This window comes from Marmota monax, unplaced genomic scaffold, assembly GCF_021218885.2.
Source record: "Marmota monax isolate L192 unplaced genomic scaffold, Marmota_monax_Labrador192_F-V1.1 WCK01_AAM20220418_F8-fsc00195, whole genome shotgun sequence".
In the NCBI taxonomy this organism is placed as follows: domain Eukaryota; kingdom Metazoa; phylum Chordata; class Mammalia; order Rodentia; family Sciuridae; genus Marmota; species Marmota monax.
Genome location: NW_026691979.1, coordinates 2,618,755 through 2,638,820, shown reverse-complemented (window position 1 = coordinate 2,638,820; position 20,066 = coordinate 2,618,755). Strand labels below are relative to the sequence as shown.

Here is a 20,066-nt window from a genome sequence, read left to right as displayed (position 1 = left end):
ACTATGCGACCTCGGTGCTTCTGTTCTCACCGACTCCATGTGGTGTGTTTGCCCATTTTATGGATAAGGCAGCTGAGGCTCAGAGACCCTAGAGACTTGCTAATGAGCAGCAGTTAGGAATGACAAGGACTGACTTGGACTCCTAATTGCCAGGCTTTGCCAGGTTATGGGTTGGATTATGTTCCCCAGGATGGGTACTTGGGTGCTGGGATGTGTACTGATTTGGAGATGGGTCCTGGCAGATTGAATCAAGCTGGGATAAGGTCACTGGGGTGGGCTCCAATATAACAGGAGTGTCCTCAGAGAAGAGGAAGCTTCGGCACCCACACACATCAGGGAAGACCCCTCGGACAGGCACCAGGTCAAGGTCACGTGGAGTCAACAAGCAGAGTAACATGGCCATGAGCCGGGGAGTGCCTGGAGCCCCCAGGGCCTGAAAGGGGCAGGAGGGACCTTCCCCAGAGCCTGCCGTGGGCATGGAGCCCTGCCTATATCCTGGACTGCCAGGCAGGACGTTTTTGTTGCTGAACTGCCCTGTGTGAGGTGCCTTGTCATGACATCCACAGGGGACCCGTCCCACGGCAGAGTGCTCAGCTCACGTGAACCTCACTGCAGTGAACTGCCACGTCCTCACTCCAGACCCTCAGTCCCAGAGGTGGGGGAGAGGAGGGAGGGCCTACGGCCCAGGGACAGACTCTGAAGCTGTCCTGAGGGGTGTAGAGGAGAGCTGGCCACAGGCACAGTCACCTAGGACTTGGGGGAGGACAGGACTAAGGTCGGCACAGAGCGTGGGGTTGCATTCTTTGTCTTGTGAATTTAAAGAATGAAATCTCCAGACACAAAGGCGAGAGCAAAGTAACAGGATTTATTAGAGCAATAGAAAGAAGGTCTCCTGAAGAGGGGAGGGTCCCAAGAGGGGGGACACACAGCTGTCTGTTGTCCAGGGATTTTTATGGACTTGATTTGTCCACATAGATGGGTTATAGGGTTTAGAAAGGGGGCCAATCAACTCTATCTTGTCATTTTCAGTGGATCTGGAGAAAAGTGATTTCTAAGCTTTAATCAGCACAAGGGTGGGGGTGAGGGTCCTCTGGTCCAAGGGAAGTGCCTCTGTGGTTGTTCGTGTCTGTAGGCTGTTAAGGAACCGTACTTGTGGCTGCGACCAGCTGCGGTCAGAAGTGAGATTTCCCAGTCCTCTCTTTCTCCTTCCCTTCTCTGAGACTGTTTTCCTGGCTGCCTGTGGGTGGTCTGGCTTTCTGTCTCAGTGCTGCCTGAGTGGTGAGCGCCCTGCCCCTGCCCCTGGCTGTGGGTGATCTAGCTTTCTGTCTTGGTGCTGCCTGAGAGGTGAGCACCCTGCCCCTGCCCTGGCCTGTTTCTCCCTGGAAGGTGATGGTGCTCCACACCATCCCATAAGGCAGCCTGGGTGCCATGCTTGCGAGAGCGTGAAGTGTGGCCAGCACAACTGTGCATCCGAATTTTGAATTTTAGTTATTCTCATGAATTTAAATGTGCCCAGGGTGCCCAGTGGTGACTGCCATGTTGCACAAGCACACACCAACCTGGGGGATTGTATTTCAGTCCTCCTGAGTCTACTTTTGGTCAGAGAAGGTGATTTGAAGTGGAAGGGGACTAGAGCCAGCATTTTCAGGACAGAGGGTCCCGTGACAACCACGTTGGTAGGGGCAGTTCCTCAGAGCAGGTGGAGAATGTGGGTGAGGGCTTGGGCAGCACAGGCCCCACGCAACCCCAGCCAGTGGCGTGTAGAGTGCTGTGTTTCCAGTTACTCCCAGGAGGTAGCCCTACGGAAGGAGCGGGCTTCGTGGAATTGAACTTCTCCTAGTCTTAGGCAGCAGGATGATTCCATTCTGCCTTGCTGTCTCCTGGAAGCCCTTCAGAGAGGAAGAAGCCACCCTGTGGGCCTGCCTGGCTCCCTCCAGCCCGGCTGAGCAGTGAGTGTGCTCAGCTCTGAGACTGAACACATGTCTTCCTGCGCCCGTGGCTAGTGGGAGTTGTCAGGATTAGATGGAAGCACTGCTTTGAACACAGATTGTCGGCCTTTAGGAACATCAAGGTGAATTCTGCCATTGGCTGTTAGTGATTTCCCTTGATCCTTTGGTTTTGCTGTGTGGAGTTGAATAAAAAGCTTCTTGTGTGTTCAGAAAGGGATTTGTGATCATGGCAGGGAGTGAGGGACCCTGTGGAGAGAGCCTGGGACTGTGGGGCTTCGTTGGCTGGTAGCAGCTGGGGCGGGTGGGGGTGGCCAGGAGTTGGAATGGGAGGGTCCCACCATCAGGCCTCCTCTGCTCATCCTCCTGCTGCTCCTACAGGAACGAGCGCATGTTGACAGCTGTCCTCCCTACACACTGGCCCAGGACACAGCCCAGCAGGAGGACTCCCTTCAGATGGGGGAGAGGTGGTGTCCTGTCAGACCACCATTGAGTGGGCCCTCTGAGTGAGTCTGTTGCCTTCAGAATCCCCTCATCTACCATGGTGGGAGTCCTTACTGCCACGGCGTCTGTGGTTGGTAGAGCCCTGGTTCAGAGGGTCCTGGCAAGCGCTCAGGCTGCCACACTGAGGAGGAGGGAGATGGCTGGGGGCAAGTGGCAGAGCTAGACTGAAGTGGGCCACCGGCACCGACTCCCGAATCCCCCTCACCCACCTGCTCCCAATAACCCCTGGCCACTCCACAGTCACCTGTGTCACTCCCACTTAATTTCCATCTGGACACAGCTGTGCCCACGTCAGGGTGGAGCAGGGTGTTTGGCGCCTGGCCACTGCTCGGCATCCTCTGTGTGCTCTGAGGGACGTCCGCTGTGAGGCTGGGACTGAGGACTAGCGTTGGGGTGTGGGAGGGACACTGAGTTCCTTCCTCAGAAACCCGGACCTAGCACAGCCTCCTGGTGGTTCTGCTGGGGTGGGCTGTGGTGGGCCGGTCAGCACTGTCCCCTCTGGAAGCCGGCAGGGTATTGCCCGAGGCAGGTTCTCTGGACAGGCAAGCTTGACCATGGGACTCAGTAGAACTTCCCAAGGACACGTGCATTTCCAGTCTGCAGGTGGATCAGCACGCTGCCTTTCCACCTTACAGGGCGTTTCACGTCTTCTGAGGGCGACTAGCTACTGGGCCTGGCCTTGGCTTGCAGGCCCTTTGGAACGTGCTGGGAATGGGATGTGCAGAGCCCTCACCGCGGAGTGGGAGGGCAGGGCCCTGAGGTCCGAGACCACTGGTTTTCAGTTGTGTGTCGGGGAGGGGAGAGGAGAGAGGGTGTGTGCACACACATCCTGGCAGGGCAGGGAGAGCAGGATATCAGGAGTGACAGGCCCGGGGAGGGCATGGTGCCACTATGGCATATCTACTCTGCTACTCTCCTCATGCTCCAGGGGCTGATGATTGAGGGTCTTGCAGGTGCTCACTCTGATGCCACCAAGCCAGGATTTCTGAACGTTAACTTCGTATTTTGCTCGGCACTTTGGTTACTAATTTGATTATTGCTTTATTTTACTTTCTGTTAGGGTTAGTCAGGGTCGACAGTGGGCAGTGCCATCTTGCGTTGGACAGTAGCATTAGGAGAGGGTTGTTCTTTTCTCAGCATGGGAGAGCTGGAGAGGGATGGAGGAGGAGACCCTGTGTTTTCCTTCACGTCTGTGAGGCCTTCCCTTCTCTGGGCCAGCCTGAGCTGGTTGAGGGCTCCTGTCAGGATGGTGCTTCTTTGGGTTCCCGGGCTCCCTCTGCCTGGCAGGCATGGCTGTTCTGTAGGTCCTGTGGGCCTCCTGGAGGCGTGCTGTGGTTCCTCTGGGGCTGAGGGATGCTGCTGCCTCATCGCCTGGAACACGTGACATGGAGGTTCAGCCCTGCCCTGGTGTTCTTTAGGAAGCATGATGGTAGATTCCCGCGGAGACCTCTTGTGCTGCAGATTTTTGCAGCTGGTGCTTTGCATTGTGGGGCTTTCTTGGAAAACCATCTCCTGTTGTTACCATGCCTGCCTGCCACTGCCCAGCTATGGGTGTGGACACAGCCTTTCTCTTCATACCAGCTCATCCCTGATGAAAGTGCCTGGGCTCAGATCCTCAAAGACCTGAAATGAGGTCCCAGCGAGGTGCCACTTTCAGGCTCTAGATGCATCTAATATTTTAAAAGCCACCATAAAAATTGGCAGGCCCACTTACCTTCTGTCAGCAGCCCCTCGAACACCATTTTGCCATCGCTCAGGAGCACATCCCTGAATGGCAGCCTCACCGTGGAGCATGTGTGCAGGCCGCACTTACCTGATCAGCCTTACTGATGAGAAGTGTATGTTATCAGCACTTCTGTGCCACTTAACTTGCCAGACTGTCCTGGGCATGTGGACCTGGTTCAACATTGAACAACCTTATTAGAAAAATGCTTGCAACAGTTAATGAGATGCCTCCCTCTGCCCGAATAATAACCAAATGCATTTTATTTATTTGTTTTGAAACAGGTTCTGCCCGGCATTCTGCAGAAGCATTGCTGTGTGCTACCAGACAGGAACACAGGTACCCATTATTCTTCTGATTTGTGGCCACAGGCTGCATGTCTGCGGCAGTATGGAGAGGTGTGATGCCTGACCTGGGTGTTGTGGGCTTTTAGTGCAAGATGATATGTTCACTGAACAAAGCCAAAACCAACATCTCTGTTTGTGCAGTGGGTTGCAAGCTGAGCGCAGAGGTCTGTCTTTGCTGACGCAGGACTTAGCAGACTGATGTCCTGGACTTCTAAGGGAAGCTGGTGGTTTTATAAAGTGGAATTCATTGGTTTAAAGCTGTTTCATTCGCTCATTGTACTTATTTACTAAGAGACCCACTGTTGGCTTGTGTGGGTGTGTTTGAAGCCCACCGTCGTGGGGCTCTTCCTTGGCCACGTTAAGAACTGGCTGCAGGTCATCTCCTGGGGTCTTGGCAGCCACCAGCAGGTGTCCTGGAGTGGGACCTTCCACGCTGTGTCTGTGCAGTCCCTCACTGTGGACAGACCTGTGTGGCTGCATGTCAGCTGGGTGCTCTAATTGCTCCTGAGGAAACACAATGGGCATAGAGGGTGTAAACCCTTTGGAAGGCTGTTGTTTCAGTAAGAAAGAGGAGATTGAGTTGGCCTGGGGCAGGTTATCCTGTGGATAGTGTTTTGGTTGCTCGTTTCTTGGAGCTTCTAGTGTGAGTTGTTTTCATCAAAGAAACTGCAGTCTGAGGAAAGTCGGAGTGTGCGTCCTCCTCCTTGGGAAGGCTGCCTCTGTCTGGTTGGTGTGTGCGGCAGGATACTGCTGTTGGTAAGAAGCAGGTCTGCTGACCTTACCTTACTATTTTCTGACGGACACAGAATTGAGCACCATGCGCTGCTGGGTGATGGTCAGTTGGATTTGCTCTACTGTGACATGAGTGGCATCCTGCCCAGCCAGCTTGCAAGCGCCGGACTGAGGGGCTGAAAGGCACAGTTAATGTCACGCATCCTGGTGAAAAGTGTAACAGGGAAACAGGGCTTTATCTTTTACTTAGGAATTGGGTGGATCATGCTACCAATCACATTCTTTTTCAAAATATTTATGGAACTGTTCATGTTTGGTTTTTAGCCACTGAAATATCTTGGCTATGAATTTGAGCCTATTTCCTGCTTCTAGAGAAGCAGGTTTAGAATGTGTTTGGGTGTTTTTGAGCCTGGTGATTCTCTGGAAGTCTTTATCAGCAGTGAGAACACGAGCGCGCCACATGCCAAGGACCAAAGATGGCTGCAAACCCTGTTCCCCACCAACCTGAGTCTCACAGGGAGGAATTTGCTTCCAGATCAATCCCATGTTCCAGTCACTGCTCTGATCGTGAGACACATGTGAGCCATGAAGAAGCGCGTCAGTGTTAGCTAAGCAAGGTCCCTTGAGGACGGTGGTGATTTTAAGCACTGCAGTGAGTTCTCGCACTGTGTTTTGTGCCGCACTTCATGATGGTGTGGAATGTATTACCACCTTGAGGTGCTCTGTTGCCCTTAGCCCTCAGGCGGTCAGGCCACCTCCGCTGGGGCTTGACCAGGACTCCGCCTAGGCCATTCCTGGACATGCTCTTGTACCATGATGTGCTTCACCTGCATCAGGTTGTGGGAACCTGAGGTTCAGTGTGCAGAGGGAATGAACTGCCTCCCATGGGAAGGAGAGGTTCTGGGTGAGTTGTCACTCTTCAATGGACAGAGGTACCAGAGCTTCCGTTTAACCACCTGATGGGGTCTGAGGTGTGCAGGGCTGTGTGATCACAGGAATGCTGCTGGGAACCTGTGGCTGCTCTGCGTCTCAGTGGCATGTCAACCTCCTTAGGAACACGAGCAGTGTGTTCGACCCTCCTGATTTCACAGATGAGCTTTCACAGTTGGTTAAGGAGATTAAAAGTTCTGCAGGTGGATGGCGATGACGGCTGCGTGACAACATGACTGTGCCTGATGCCTCCAAACTGTGCCCTTCAAAGTGGTTAATATGAATTTTATGTTCTGCGTATTTTACTACAATTTTAAAAAAGATCTACTTCGAGATGAGCCGTTGCTTCTATCTTCTGTTTGATTCTTCCTTATTTTAGAAGTGCTGTCTAAGCCCTTAGCTGTATATATAGTGTGTGTCCTGAATTAACAGTGCTGCCTTTGAAAGACACAGTCTGCTCTCAGGAGAACTGAGGACAGGCAGGGTCATGCTTCTTTCATGAGGGAGGAGCATGGCTACAGACGCTGTCCCTTTCCTGGAAACACAGACCTAGGTGCAGGCAGCTCTCGGGGAACAAGGCTGAGGCCTGGATGTGCTTGAAGGTGGTGCACTTGCCTAGCGAGCATGAGGCCTGGGTTTGATCCAGCCTTTACATGCCAACATTCTGCCTTTTCTTCTTCTGGTGACGTCCGATTGGCTCATATCGTGCCTTGGGTCTTGAGCCTGGATGAAAGCCCCACCGTGAGGCTGGGGGGGGGGCAGGAAGGGCTCTGAAGCAGGGCTGTCCAGGAGGCATGGCTCCTTGGCAACTGGGCTCTGCTGGTGTTTGGGATCCCCTGGTCACTATCTCTGCCTGAACCCAGTGCCAGCCCTTACTAGCACTGGGTGCTGATGAGAAGTGCTGCTGGCCCGTCTCCAGACACTCTGGGCAGGCTATGACAGGAGGGAGCCAGGGCCCTGTGGGGCCGCTCCTGTATCCTGCATGGCTGGCGGGTCTTGGTGGGCTCGAGGCAGTGCAGGCATATAGCCAGTCCCTCGTGGATCTGGAAGCCTCTGTGGGCAGCGGCTCCCGTGCATATCCTGGGCTGTGGCTGGTGCTTCCTGGGCTGTGCCCATCCCTACTTTGCAGGCCATTTTCCCTGCAGGCCACTGTGGCCTCCTACAGTTGCTTCCTTGCTTTCCATCCCTACCTTCCTGGGAAGAAACCTCTGCTCCTTGGTGCAGAGTGCAATAGCACGTTGATTAATCTCTCCGCGTGGGCTCTTTCATGAGAGGCTGTGTGCAGCTTAGGTGTGAAGAACACACCAATGGAACTGCACGTGAAGGACGGTGGCAGACTGTGAGCATGTGTTTCCTGACAAGGAGGTTCACAGGGGAAACAGTGTGGATTATTTTGTTCTGAGAGTTTCTGTCTTCCTTGTCTCGGTTGCCAATGGGGTTTGTTTCAGAAGTGCCTGTTGTTGAGGAGTCATGCTCATAGGAACCTGTGTTGCTTTGCCTTGCATTCAGGCTGCTCTGAGGAGAGTGTCGTGGCCTCATAGCCCTTACCCTGTGCTCATCGGGAGAGTGCCTGTCCCCCAGCCAAGAATGAGAAGTTTTAGGAATGAGCTGATAGTGAGCAGGTCAGCCATTCTCTCCTTGCAGACTGATGACAGAAACCAAATGACGAGACCTCAGATAGGTTAAGCATGGGGTGGCACTTGAGTTTTGGAGTGCATTGGGTTTCTACTTGATAGTGGATGCCAGGAGCCCATGAAGCACTGTGTGTTAAAAAGTGGGTGAAAGGTGTTAGTGTTTCCCATGTGTTTGTGGGCCTGCTTGTTGCTTATTTGCAAACACCTGGTAAGCTTACCTGAGATTGAGCACCACCATCCCAGGCATTGCGTCTGGCTGGGTTGACGTTGGTCAATGTTGAATAAAACTCCCTGGGGCCAGGTCAGGGAGGGAGGGCAGGACCCTGATTTGTTGTGTTTGTTGGTTTCTGGGGTTTGAATGATCCCACCAGGGTCTGTTTCAAGCTGTGCCATGCTGAATAGGGTGGGTGGTGCCCTTACCATGTCAGTTCTCTTGAGCTGGCATGTTAAGGCCGCATCCTCACGTTTGCCAGGTACAGCCTTTCCATGGCACGTTCCTGAAGGCCCTCTGGGGACTGCGCAAAGCCTTCTTGTAGACCAGCTAAACAAACCCGTGACGGAAGTTACCATTGGCAACAGGGTGCTGAATTTTGCAACATCCTCGTAGGTCCTGTTGGATGTCAAGTGCACACACACTATTCCACAGGCTCTGTGAAGCCATCAACCTCATCAGACCTCAGCAAGCAGTAGGGCTGGTGACAGGGAGCAGTGCTTGGGCGGTTCACAGATTCAGCTCAAAAAGGCAGAGGGCAGTCTTTGTTGAAGTAGTAGGAAGGGTTGCATTTACTAGTTCTAAAGCCCCTGAATTTCTTGTGAACTGAAGATTTTCAAGGCTTTTAATTTCTTGGCAAACAAGTCCAGGAGGATCAGCTAGTGAATTTGCTGGTCTCCCCCAGCCTGTTGACAGGGTGGCTCACAACTGGGCAGGAAGCACTGTGCAGTGAGGCCAAGGGCAGTGAAACGCCCTTTCACTGATTTCCATCAGCCTGCAGGTGATCCACAGAGTCTGCAGGTAGGCATCACTCCTGGGTCGCGTGTGAGCTCCGGCTCTAGCAACACATGTTCTGTGGCACTCCTGGGGTGGTTCCTGACTACAGGCACCTCACGACTGTGGTGGTGCCCACCTGGCGATGAGGAAGAGACCCAAGGCACCCACTGTACACACCTATGACTTCAGTGCGGGTTTCTCACTCTGCTGGCCTGTGACACCGTGAAGACCCTTACTAAGTCCTTCATGATCCACATGCAACTTGTCTGTCGAAATGGTGCCGGGTGAGGTGATGTGGATGAGGAAGTGATGCTGGTGTGAATGAAGGGGCAGTTGGCTGGCCTCTGTGGCCCAGGACCCCAGAGTCGCAGGCACAGAGGGTGCATGCTGAGAAGGTGATCGTGTACACAGTTTCTCCACTGGGAAGGTCTCTGTTGGCCATGTGCCAGGTGATGGCATTTCAACTCTGGGCTGAAGTCAGATTTCACTTCTTTGAAAGACTACATATTTCAAGTAAATTTCTTTTTACCCAGATACCGAAGTTATTCATAGACCTTTCTCTGTCCACAAAGAATCAAGGTTGTGCATGTAGAGCGCCATGTGCTGATTCTCCAGCCAAGAAAGATGAGGGGTGTCTGGGTTGGGGGAATCCAAGTAAGTGCTCCAGCCACGGGGTCCTTCCCTATGCCCTCTCTGGAGGGCCAGTGTCACTTCAAGCCGGTGAACAGAATGCCCTTCATCTTGCTTTCTCTCTCTGGCCCCCAACAGAGGAAAGAAAACAAACGTCTCATATGCTCAAAAGGGCTTTACTTTTCATAAACTGAAATGACATTATTAGAAAGTTGGGCATGTTATGTAATTGCCGCCTGAATGAAAGGTTACGGATCAATATGTTAGGACCAGAATGGTTCGTTTCTGTGTGGATTCTTCTTAACCCTCAGGTCCCACTTCTAGCGCAGACGGCATCTTTGTGTAAGTAGAAAGACATGCAGCCCATGGGAAGTGCTGCCAGAATGCAGGCTGTGTCACCTGTGCCCTGGTGCAGTTCCAGCCAGCCCTGTCACCTGACCACAGGCTACCACATATTTTACTCAGGTTTGTCACTTGTGCCAACTTGATGTGAAGAAGTTTCATGGCTCTAGCTGGGCACTGTGGTGGCTTGGCTCTAGTTGGGCACTCTGGTGGCTTCACAACCCACCCTGGAGCTTGACTGGAGCCCATGACATGCCCGCAAGAGTTGGTGGTCAGCCTGTGTGCTGTGGGCATTTGGCTTGGCCTGCAGGTTCATAGTCTGGGGTGTCAGGGTGAGTCGATTCCTGTGTGTGGCTGGATGCTAATCTAGGATTTTGCCTTTAACTGACAATACAGAATGTGCTCGTGGTACAGACAGGACCTCCAAGTTCATGTTACTCCATGTTTCAGAAGCTCTAGGGCAGAAAACAGAAGCAGACTTGCTCCAGGGTGTCCTTGCATTGAGTGCTGTGAGATCTGTTCCTCCCTCGAGAGCTTGGCCTGAGCCCCTGCCATGGTGGCTGTGTTCCTGGCCTACCTCATCCCGGTGCCCAACTGGTGCTGCTTCTGTGGTCTCACAGCAGTCATCCTAGGAAGCTCACTGCCGGGCTTAGGGTGTTGCAGAGGATCTGTGGTGGGCTGCACAGCCCACCGCTCCCCTGGAATTCCAGAAGAATGTGACTGATGATGCATTCGTCAGCTGCTGGAAAAAAAAAACAAACAGCAAAACGTGCGATGGCTTTGTGACATCTCGCATCTATCCACCGCTCTTTCCACCTGCCAAACCCCTGTCCATCCACCTGTCCCACATCTTAGGTTTGGGTGCTGATTAACCACAGCTCTGCTTCACTCTATACCTCTCCTTTCATTTTCCTCTTTGCCCCAATTTTCTCACCCACTTATTTTGTAAGTGCCCTTAAATTCTTTCTCATGTGAGAAGACATGCATACATTCATCTGTACATAAAATCAATAACAAAGACTTAAGGTCCATTTCAGTGATATGGCTGATGGCCAATCTGAGCCTGAACATCCTCCTCTCCAAAGCAGAGTGGAGGGCCTTATGTCACCTTTTATTATTCCAAATAGCATCTAATCTCTAGGGCAGTGGATATGGGAATGATAACCTAGTAACAAGATCCTGCTTCTTGGTTGGTTTTGGTCTGGAAGCCAGGGTTGAGCCCCCGGGGAGCTGTGTTGAGGTCAGATTGAGGGCTGATCATGGGTGACATCTGCCCAGGGTCACCTCCTGGTGAGAAGAGCTGGCTTTGTCCTCCTCTGGAGCACAAGGGTCATGCTGCCTAGGACGGCCATCATGTGCAAGAAGTGATAGACGAGAGGAGATAGACATGCACAAACTTGTGGCGTCTGGCTCTTCCATAGCTTGTCTACTTTAGGTAAAAAAGTAATGAAACCAATATCCATACAGTCTCAGAGGTGAAGGGCTGAAGGTAGCAAATGGTTTAAATCATCCACTTTGCCATTTTCCCCACCAAACATGCTTAGGTGAGCTTAGATGCAGGTGTTATTTACAAAGATGCTGCTGAGGCTAGGCAGTAGACAGAAGGTGAGGCAGGGCCATGGGTTTGGGTCCAGCTCAGGGGGTGGACAGGTCAGGATGGCACCACCTCATGGAAGGACTTAACAGCCCTGGTCTAATCCAGGACACACTCCAGCCTCGCCAGGTAGACATTCTTCATGACAGTTGATTCTGATACTTGAACTTCTAGAAGGTTGTTAGGCCCCTTACTTTGGAATTTCTCTGCAAATCTCTTCAGCTTCATGGTGGGGTATGGGGTTGGAAACTGAGTTCTTTGCACCCCTTTTAATGAAGAAAAGAAGTCTGATTCCTGAACTCCTGAATCTGGCCTGGCCTTGGGACGTGCCTTGATGTATAGAAAGGGGCATAAATGGTACTGTTTTGATCTGCTCAAGGCAGTGGCCACATCTCGTGGCCACTTAGGGATGCTAAGGCCAGCCATCTGGAAGTATCCTGTAGAGAGAGGAGCTGCCAAAGGCTGGACATGTGAGTAGAGCCACCTGGGCCCTCCAGGTGTGTCCCGACTATACCAGGAGCCCGCAGCCCAGGCAAAGAGGCCCTCAGAGGTATGGCAGATAAGTGGCTGTTCCCTTAACTGCCAGTCTCGGGTGGTTGGTTATGTGTCGACAGCTTCACAGGAGACTGTTAGGAGAAGCCTAGTGTGTGTGTGTGTGTGTGTGTGTGTGTGTGTGTGTGAGAGAGAGAGAGAGAGAGAGAGAGAGATATGGGATGAGGCCCCGGGGACCAGTGAGGAAGACGGGGACCTTGGCTGGATTCCACCTGTGCACACCTGTGTGCTAGTAGTCCTGAGGCCCTCTCTGGGGGCTCAGTGTGAGCCAGTTCTGTGCTAAGGAAATGTGTTTTCCCAGGGACCTTTCCTCACCTCGTCGTGGATACACCCACAACAGGCACAATCTAGTGTGGTGAAGCTGATCAGAGTGAACAAAGTTCTGGGACAGCTGGCCTTGGACGCTAGGGTGCCGGCCAATACCTAGTAGGGTGGCTGTGTGAGAGTGCCCTTGGGAGCCCCAGGTTCAGGTGTGAGGCACTTGCTTGTCTTGGCTTGCTAGACTGGAGCCTCACTGTGGCTGCTGTGACATGTGGTCACCCACTTGCAATCCACCAGTCTCAGGTCTGAGCCCCTCTGCTAGGACATGCCTGTGTTCCTTGGTTCTGGCCAGCTAAGTCTCCTTGGAATAGCCGGCGTTGGTTGCCTTTTTAAGCCTGAAGTAGAAAGTAGATTTGCCACTTGTCTGACAACTGTGCCAGCCTACGGGCATTTGTGACCACCTGTGCCAGCCTGCGGGCGTTTGTGATCACCCGTGCCAGCCTGCGGCAGTTGTGATCACCCACATGGATTCCTGACCATTTCCCAACTGTGCAGATTAGGTTGCACGTCATTCCTCATCAACGATGGGGAATCGTGCCTGCCTACGTCCTGGAAGGTTCTTGGGGCTCACTCTGACCCTGTGTCCTCGCCCTGCAAGTGTGGGCTGAGGGGGGTGAAGAGCTGGCTGTGGCGGGTCTGTTTCAGAGAATCAGGGTGTTAGTCTATTCACTCAGCCCTTAACTGCGGGACGATCACTCCAGGCTTTGTTTCCTTTTCCTTTATGTATTTTAGACATAGATATTTGGGTTAAGATGAGCTAGTTTGAAGATAAACTGAATATATTTTGTAAGTTATTGAAAGTATCAAAGCATACTAATTAAAACATTTTATTGAAGTCCATCTATAGAGTGAGCTTTAAACACTATGTTTTGAGAACAAAAATTCTTAGTATCTGAAAACACATTATTTTATATGAAATTGATATGAAATTGATATTAGGTTGATTGAATGTATTAACAGGGAATAATCCAAGTAAGCAGCATAGCAGGAGGGTACAGATTCTGAAACAGACCAGATGTGCTGCTGGGGTATACCACCTGCTGGCTGCCGCTGCCTGACGGGGGACACGTGGCTCTTGCGTGTGTCTTCTTCACCCAGGTGTTGGGAGAGGAGGAGGGCAGTAGAGCCTACTTGCCCGGGGCACGGAAACCAAACATGCTCTGCCCAGCAACCTTCCTCCATTGTCACCACATGTCAGGTCAGTGTCCCCACCTTGAGGCAGGTGTGCACGTGGGGCCCTGGAGTCCTATGTAGGGACCCAGTGGTGGGGATAGGATTCGTCCAGCCATCCCACTGACAGGCAGTGTGGTCTCTGGTAAGACTGTGAAGAGAAGGTGTCAGACAGGGCCAGGGACTGGGAGGGGTGTGCCTGGTGGAGTTCAGTGTCCCACATCCAGTCCTTCTGCTGAGGGACACGGCAGACTTCCAGTGTGGCATGCCTGCAGTGCTAACTTACTCTCTCCTGTCCTGAGATCTTCCACTCAGAAGTGGTGTTAGCATGGAAGTATCTTTATCCATGGGTCACAGTGTTAATAACCACCTTCTGCCCTGGTCTGAAACCGCCATGGGGGGTCCCCAGGACCAGGGTCCAGTGATGGACAGGAGGGTCCCAGCACCGTGCACAATCAGGTCAATGCTGAGATCTCACAGTGAAGGGTCCCGGCACAGCGAGCACAGGCAGCTGTGGAGGAGGTGAAGTGCAGGGAGACAGGGCAGTGTCCTGTGTCCCCTCCCGTGGAGTCAGCACACTCTGGGCTGCTCCAGCAGCAGCTGTGACCACATGTGGGCATTACAGTCCAGCAGGCAACCTCACCAAGTCCTGGAGCCCAGGGCTATCACTGGGGTCTGTCCCCATAGACAGCCCTATGTTCAGGATCCCGGATTCCAGGCTCGGGTGGCACCATGGCTGCCCTGCTCACAGGTGGCGTGGGCACTGGAAGCCACAGCAGTCAGGGTGGCCCCAAAATCTGTATTCCAGATGCCAGACAAGGCCTGACTTTAGAAGCTTGCCTCTCGGAATGACAGTCTCAGGTCATTCTGCTGTGTTAGCTCACAGGTGTCCGGAAACCAAAAGCAAGTCTATGAGTAAGTATGTCAGTGCTTTGCCAGGTACGCAGGGAAAGCGCCCTGAGGCTGACGGCTGAGCCCTCTGGCCTGTGCTTGTGCTGCACGCCTTGGTGACTAGCACCGCACAGCTCCCACGTGTCCTGTGCTCACTGTTTGGTCAGGCATCTATGTGCAGGGATGTCACCCGACTGCCATCTTCATGACAGGCCCCCTGCATGGTGCAGCTCTGCTCTCTGTATGTGGTGCAGGTTTGAGTGGCTGCCGTCTGGCTGGCTCTCATGGGCTCTTTCTGTCACTCACTATTCTCACCTCCATCTGTCATGTCTCATCTCCTTTCTGCTCATCCCTCTTCCCAGCATCAGTCTTCACATTTTCTAAGGTGAGGCAGCTCCCTAAATTTCTCTCCTAGTCCCTATGACACATGCTGCCCAGGTCCCAAGTGGGAGCCTTTCTTGGCCTTTGTGCTAGGTGCTCGTGTGTGTACTGTGTGTCCATGTGTCAGATACATGTGCATATGTACATGCTCTTGTGGGAAGCGCATTGGCTTTTTTTCTTTTTTTAATTGATTTTATTTTTTAAATACATGACAGTGGAATGCATTACAATCCTTATTACATATATAGAGCATAACTTTTCATATCTTTGTATATAAAGTATGTTCGCGCCAATTTGTGTCTTTCTACATGTACTTTGTTTGCATTACAATTCTTATTACACATATATACCACAGTTTTTCACATCTCTGTATATAAGGAAGCACATTGTTTTGTTGGTGTTCTATTCATGTAGCTCTCCTGGTGGTTCCTGGAAGACGGGGCACATGGGGTACATCCGGTCTCACTGTGTGTCTGTGTGATGGTGGGGATTCCTCCCTGCAGCACAGCTGTCCCTGGTGGCTTCTCTGTCTTATTGTCTGCCAGCCTCCATGCAGGGGCTTTGCCTTTAGGGGGCTTCTGCCTGTTCTGACAGGTTGCCCAACGCCCTGAGCTGTTGGGGCTGAGATCTGGCTCTTCTGGTCTTGTCTCCATCCTAAGGAGCTCCTATGGTGTCTGCTCTTCTTTGGGAGTGTGAGTCTGAAAGAGGACAGTGGAAGGTTTAGGGGAGAGCTGGGTTGCTTGCTACATGAGCTGGTGGCCTGAGTGACATGGGGGTGCTGGCCAAACCTCTGCATGGAAGATGTTCACTGGGGGATGACAGGCTTATTTGTGCAGCTGGGGTGTGGCACAGCTGGACAGGTCCTGCATTGCTGCAGACATGAGGTTCCCTGGAAATGACTTTGCTCTTGCAACAGGTGACTGGCCTCATTTTCAGGGGTGCAGCGTTTCCACGTGTCCCTCAGCAGGCATTGGCATAGCTGTGTCAGATCCGCTAGCCAGGTGGCTCTGGACTAGAGATGGGGGCTCGCTGGCTTGCAGCAGGTCTGTGTTTGGTATTCTGAGAGGGAGGTGCTAGTCTCAGTGCAGGGCCAGCCTGACCCAAGCTACTGGTAGGAATGGCCATAGGTCATTGGAGTTGGGCTGAATTTTGTGATCAGAGATTAGTAACTTTTTAAAAAATTTTTGCAACAATGCCAAAAGGCATTTTATTGTAAAAATTCTATTCTAAAAGAGACGGTTTCTAAAAATTATTACTTCATTTTGTCTCTGGTGAAATCAGTTATGGGTTGGGTTTTAAACTAATTGAAAGACATTCCAAAGCACCGCCTGAGCTGCGGTCTGGACTTCGTCTTGTGGAGACGGCTCTGAGTTGCCACCTGGCAGGCGTGAATGGTGGAGTGTGGACACGGTAGGCCTCACGGCAGGGCTTATTTGCTTGGTGTGTCCTGTTGCTCCAGAGGATCTCAGGTGGCACATAAATCACACCGAGGACACTCGGTCTAGAGCAAGTAGCCATTTTGTCAGGTATGAGTTGGGGTTAATTTGCAGAGATTAAGGACTGAGGCACAAATAATGAAAGAAAAGAAGACGTTTCTTGTGGGCAAACGAATCCAGGAATTTTGACATGTAGAAGAAATGCCCTGGGCTGGGAGTCAGAATCCCTGGCTTCTCGGGGCTGTGTTTCTGAGGAGCCCGTTAGTATGTGTCCAGGCGAGCTGTGATTTATTCTGAGACAAGATACTGGTAACAAACTGAAGGCCTATTCTTCTATGGCACCAGGGATGTAAAGCAAACCAGAAGCTTTCATTGTGTGTCACAGTGACTGTGAGCAAGGGCTGAGCCGTGTTGGAGTCAACCGGGTCTCTGTGTCGGCTCCAATGGGCAGACACTGCTGGAGTCAAATTTTGGGAAAGACCCTAGGAGAACTGCCATGGTTCCTTAGTGACATGGAGTGTGGGTGACCAGAATCGCCTAAACACCTATGTTTCACTCCTGTTTTCTTCCAGGGACTGTGGGGATCGTACACTCAACCCTGCATTCAGAGAAGAGCTTCCAGATCAAGTCCTGATTACTGGCATTTATGTTGAGGACATTTGCTAAGAAATGTCCTCAGGGCAGGCCGGCCCTGCACTGGGATTAGCACCTCCCTCTCAGAACACCAAACACAGTGACATTGAAGTGTGTCTTATTAAAGGTGACAGGACTTTTTTAAAGGTCCCCAAGGCCAAGACTTCAATTTGGGTGGCACCCCCATGCTGGTAACGCCCCATGTCAATGGAAGTGTTTTAACAGCCCCAGGTAGCGCAGATGCTTTGGGATATCTGGGAGTGTTGCTGGGAGTGGGGAGACTGGAGGAAAGCAAGCCCAAGAGAGAGCCTCTCCAGGGCCAGCTTTTAAAAAGTGAAGTGGTGGGGGTCAGCCAGGGGCCTGGAGTTGTCAGACAAGAGCTGAGTAAGGCAGCAGCTGTGAGAGGCCCAAGTGGCCTCTGTGGCTCAGGGTCAGAGTAAACAGACTATCTCTCCTGCAGGGAGAGGACAGTCGAGTGTCCTTAAGTGTCCTTTAGTCGTCCAAATGCAGGTGCTGTAATGCTGCCTTGGGTCCCCCAGCCTCTGTGCATGTCACGTTGGAGCACAAACCCCGTGCTGATGCCTGCAGATGTAAGAACATAGACAGAACCTGCCCCTTTAGGAGGGGCTGCACAGAGACTCCCTGGTTTCAGTCTGGGTTAGATATAGCGTGTTGCCTGGGGGCCACATTAGCCACCATGTACACAGCTGTCTGGTGATGGTTTCTGCTCTGTAGGAGGGTGGTGATGATTCAGTTAGTACCAGAGATAATGAGCCTATGAGGCCTGAGCACAGAGACACGGTGCAGATTTCTGTCCTCAGGATGGGGCCCCATAGGTGACATGTCACTGCCAATAGCAGGCACTACAGACACGTTGTGCTGTGTGCTCTGAGGGCCTGGGTGGTCACCGGGAGAGTGATCAGGATGGCTTGGTGGGGGCATGGCTTGTGCTTAGTGTTGAAGGCTGAGTCACCAGGCCAATAGCCAACAGGGTGAGGTCAGGGTTGACCTGTGGACCTGCAAGGTGTGTGGCGGGGACCTCCAGATCAGGTATGCTGCCTACACACACACACACACACACACACACACAGGCACCTGGAGGAACTCACTCAGCTCTTCAGCGAATTGGTGGTTATTCACGGTGGTGATGATGTGGGCATGTGTGGGTGCTGGTGGCTCAGGGTTTGGTGTTTCATACTTGGGATGGGGGAGAGGGTCTCTCTAGACTGAGGCCTGATAAATGAAGCACGACTCTGTTCTGTGTGGGATGCTGTGAGAGGTGGCTTTGTGAGGTCCAGGTAGCCTGGGCAGCCTCATGGATGGTGCAGACTCCATAAAATGAGCCCGTAGCATGTCCATGTGTGGAAAAGTCCCTCCTGGCCTTTGTCTGCAGGTGTACTGGGGAGGGGTCTCCAGAGGTCAGAACCAATGGGACATACATAGGTATGAGTGTGTATATACTTATTTATATGTGCACACAGGTGGTACTCTCTCTGTGCACAGACACACACATTCACACATGCACACAAACAGAAGTAAGTGTGCACCTGCACACACTTCTCTCTGTGTGTATAAATACACACATTTACACATCTGTTCACTCTGCCAGCTCCTGGATACTTGAGGCATATGACTGTTTTCTTGTGCCCAGAGAGACTGTCCCATGCCAGGGCAGTGGCTACCTCAGCAAACGGCAGCAGTGCCAAGTAGGCTGTGCAGGTGCCTGGCACGTGAGGAGGGTGTGGCTGCAGTGCTGAGGGCCCAGGGCGAGAGGGTGCTGCACAGGGGTCCCAGAAGGAGACGTCAGTCCATGCCGAGTCACAGGCAGGTGGACTTCCAGGCAGGGGAGGGTGCTCTGGGTGAGGAACCGTGCGGAGGCCGCGGGGAGCAGTGGAAATGGGATGCAGGGGCTTACAGAATGCAGGTGCTGTTGCTGCTTGTTCCTGGGGAGGAGCAGGAGCTCGTGGCCACTGAGAGTGCAGAGGCTGCTCTCCTCCTGCCAGCCAGCACGGGGAGGTTCAGGCTAAGGCCAACAGGAGCCCAGGTTCGCCTCAGGTTGTGTGTGGTGGGGCAGACCTGGCGCTCGGAGACGCCTGAGCCTCTCCAAGGAGGCTGGTTTTGCAGTTGTGCTAGTGCGGGATGCCTTGCAGCAAGAAGCCCACAGGCTGAGCTGGGGGAGGGCCGAGGCTGGGAGCTCTGGCCCTTCCTCCCTGTATCCCGAAATGACAGTGGAATGTCCTCCAGTGAAGATGACATTCACAGGGCTCTTTGTGATGGGATTTTGTGGGGAGAAAAGACGGAAATTTTTGTAGCCCGACTGAAGCGTGTGTGCAGGAGACACAGTAGATAGAGAAGCGTGCTCGTGAGTTTGGTGGTGGCTGGGCTGCTGGACCTGGTCCCAGGGCAGGAGACGTCTGCGCGTGGGGGCTGTGTGCATGGCTGGCACAGGCCAGGTGGGCTTCCGCAGGAGTGGTGCAGGTGCCCAGGCTCGGTGCTGGGCTCAGCCAGGCCAAGGGAGCAGAGAAGGGGGAGCCTTCCATGGGAGGCTGAGGCTGAGGACGAGGCTCCCTTGCCCTCCTGGCTCTAGAAGACACATCAAGAGCAGGCAGAAAGAGACCACGTTGTGATACTTTAAAATTCCCTGGCTGCTTGAGGTATGAAATTGCTGGCACCTCCCCTATGAGCCTGGAGACATGTGCTGCTGGTGTTGAATGCCACTTAGGTGTCCCCAGCTACCTGCCTTCCTGCTTCTCAGGAGCCTCTGGTGGCCCTGACACTGGGTTCCTGATGCCCCACTCCCTGCAGCTTCCGGTCCTCTTTGCTGGGCTGACGGCCCCCCACTGTGTGTGCAGGAGAAAACACCCGCCTGGCTGTTCAGCACAAGTCTCCATGATCCTGTTGCACCCTTGCTCTCTACTTTTCAGGCATCCGAGTTAAATGAGAAAGCAGATATCAAGGTCTCCTGCGTACCTGCCCACAGTTGTTAGCCATTGATTCCTTCCCTGGAGTCCTCCTGGATGATCTTCTCAGAGAGGGAAGTGGGGCCCTTTGGTGCCAGGAGGGAGGGGGGGTCACGGCAGTGCCTCAGACACTCTTTGTTGGAATGTGCAGTCTCCCTTTTATTTGAGGGGCATCCTCTCATCAGAAATGCCCGCCAGGAAGCACTGCAGCCAAGGCACACACCCCCAGCCCTCACATTCCTGCTTCAAGTGTATGGGGACTGAGGTTTCTTTAACAGGCCTCTGCCTCCCCCTGATTTCTCAGGCTGTCTCCCGAAGCGCCAACCGTGGCCTCGCCTGGCAGCAGGTGGCT

The 20,066-nt window shown here is 52.8% G+C and overlaps 1 protein-coding gene across 4 annotated transcripts in view; it reads left to right on the top strand.

Annotated features, from left to right (window-relative positions):
* The window catches only part of Dlgap2 (DLG associated protein 2), a 604,909-nt gene that overhangs the window by 163,263 nt on the left and 421,580 nt on the right, over window positions 1-20,066 (top strand). For all 4 annotated transcript variants that reach the window (XM_058580233.1, XM_058580237.1, XM_058580239.1 and 1 more), the window contains one exon: window positions 4,458-4,512. In XM_058580233.1, coding sequence (XP_058436216.1) covers window positions 4,458-4,512 — 55 coding nt within the window. The remainder of the gene's footprint in view (window positions 1-4,457; window positions 4,513-20,066) is intronic.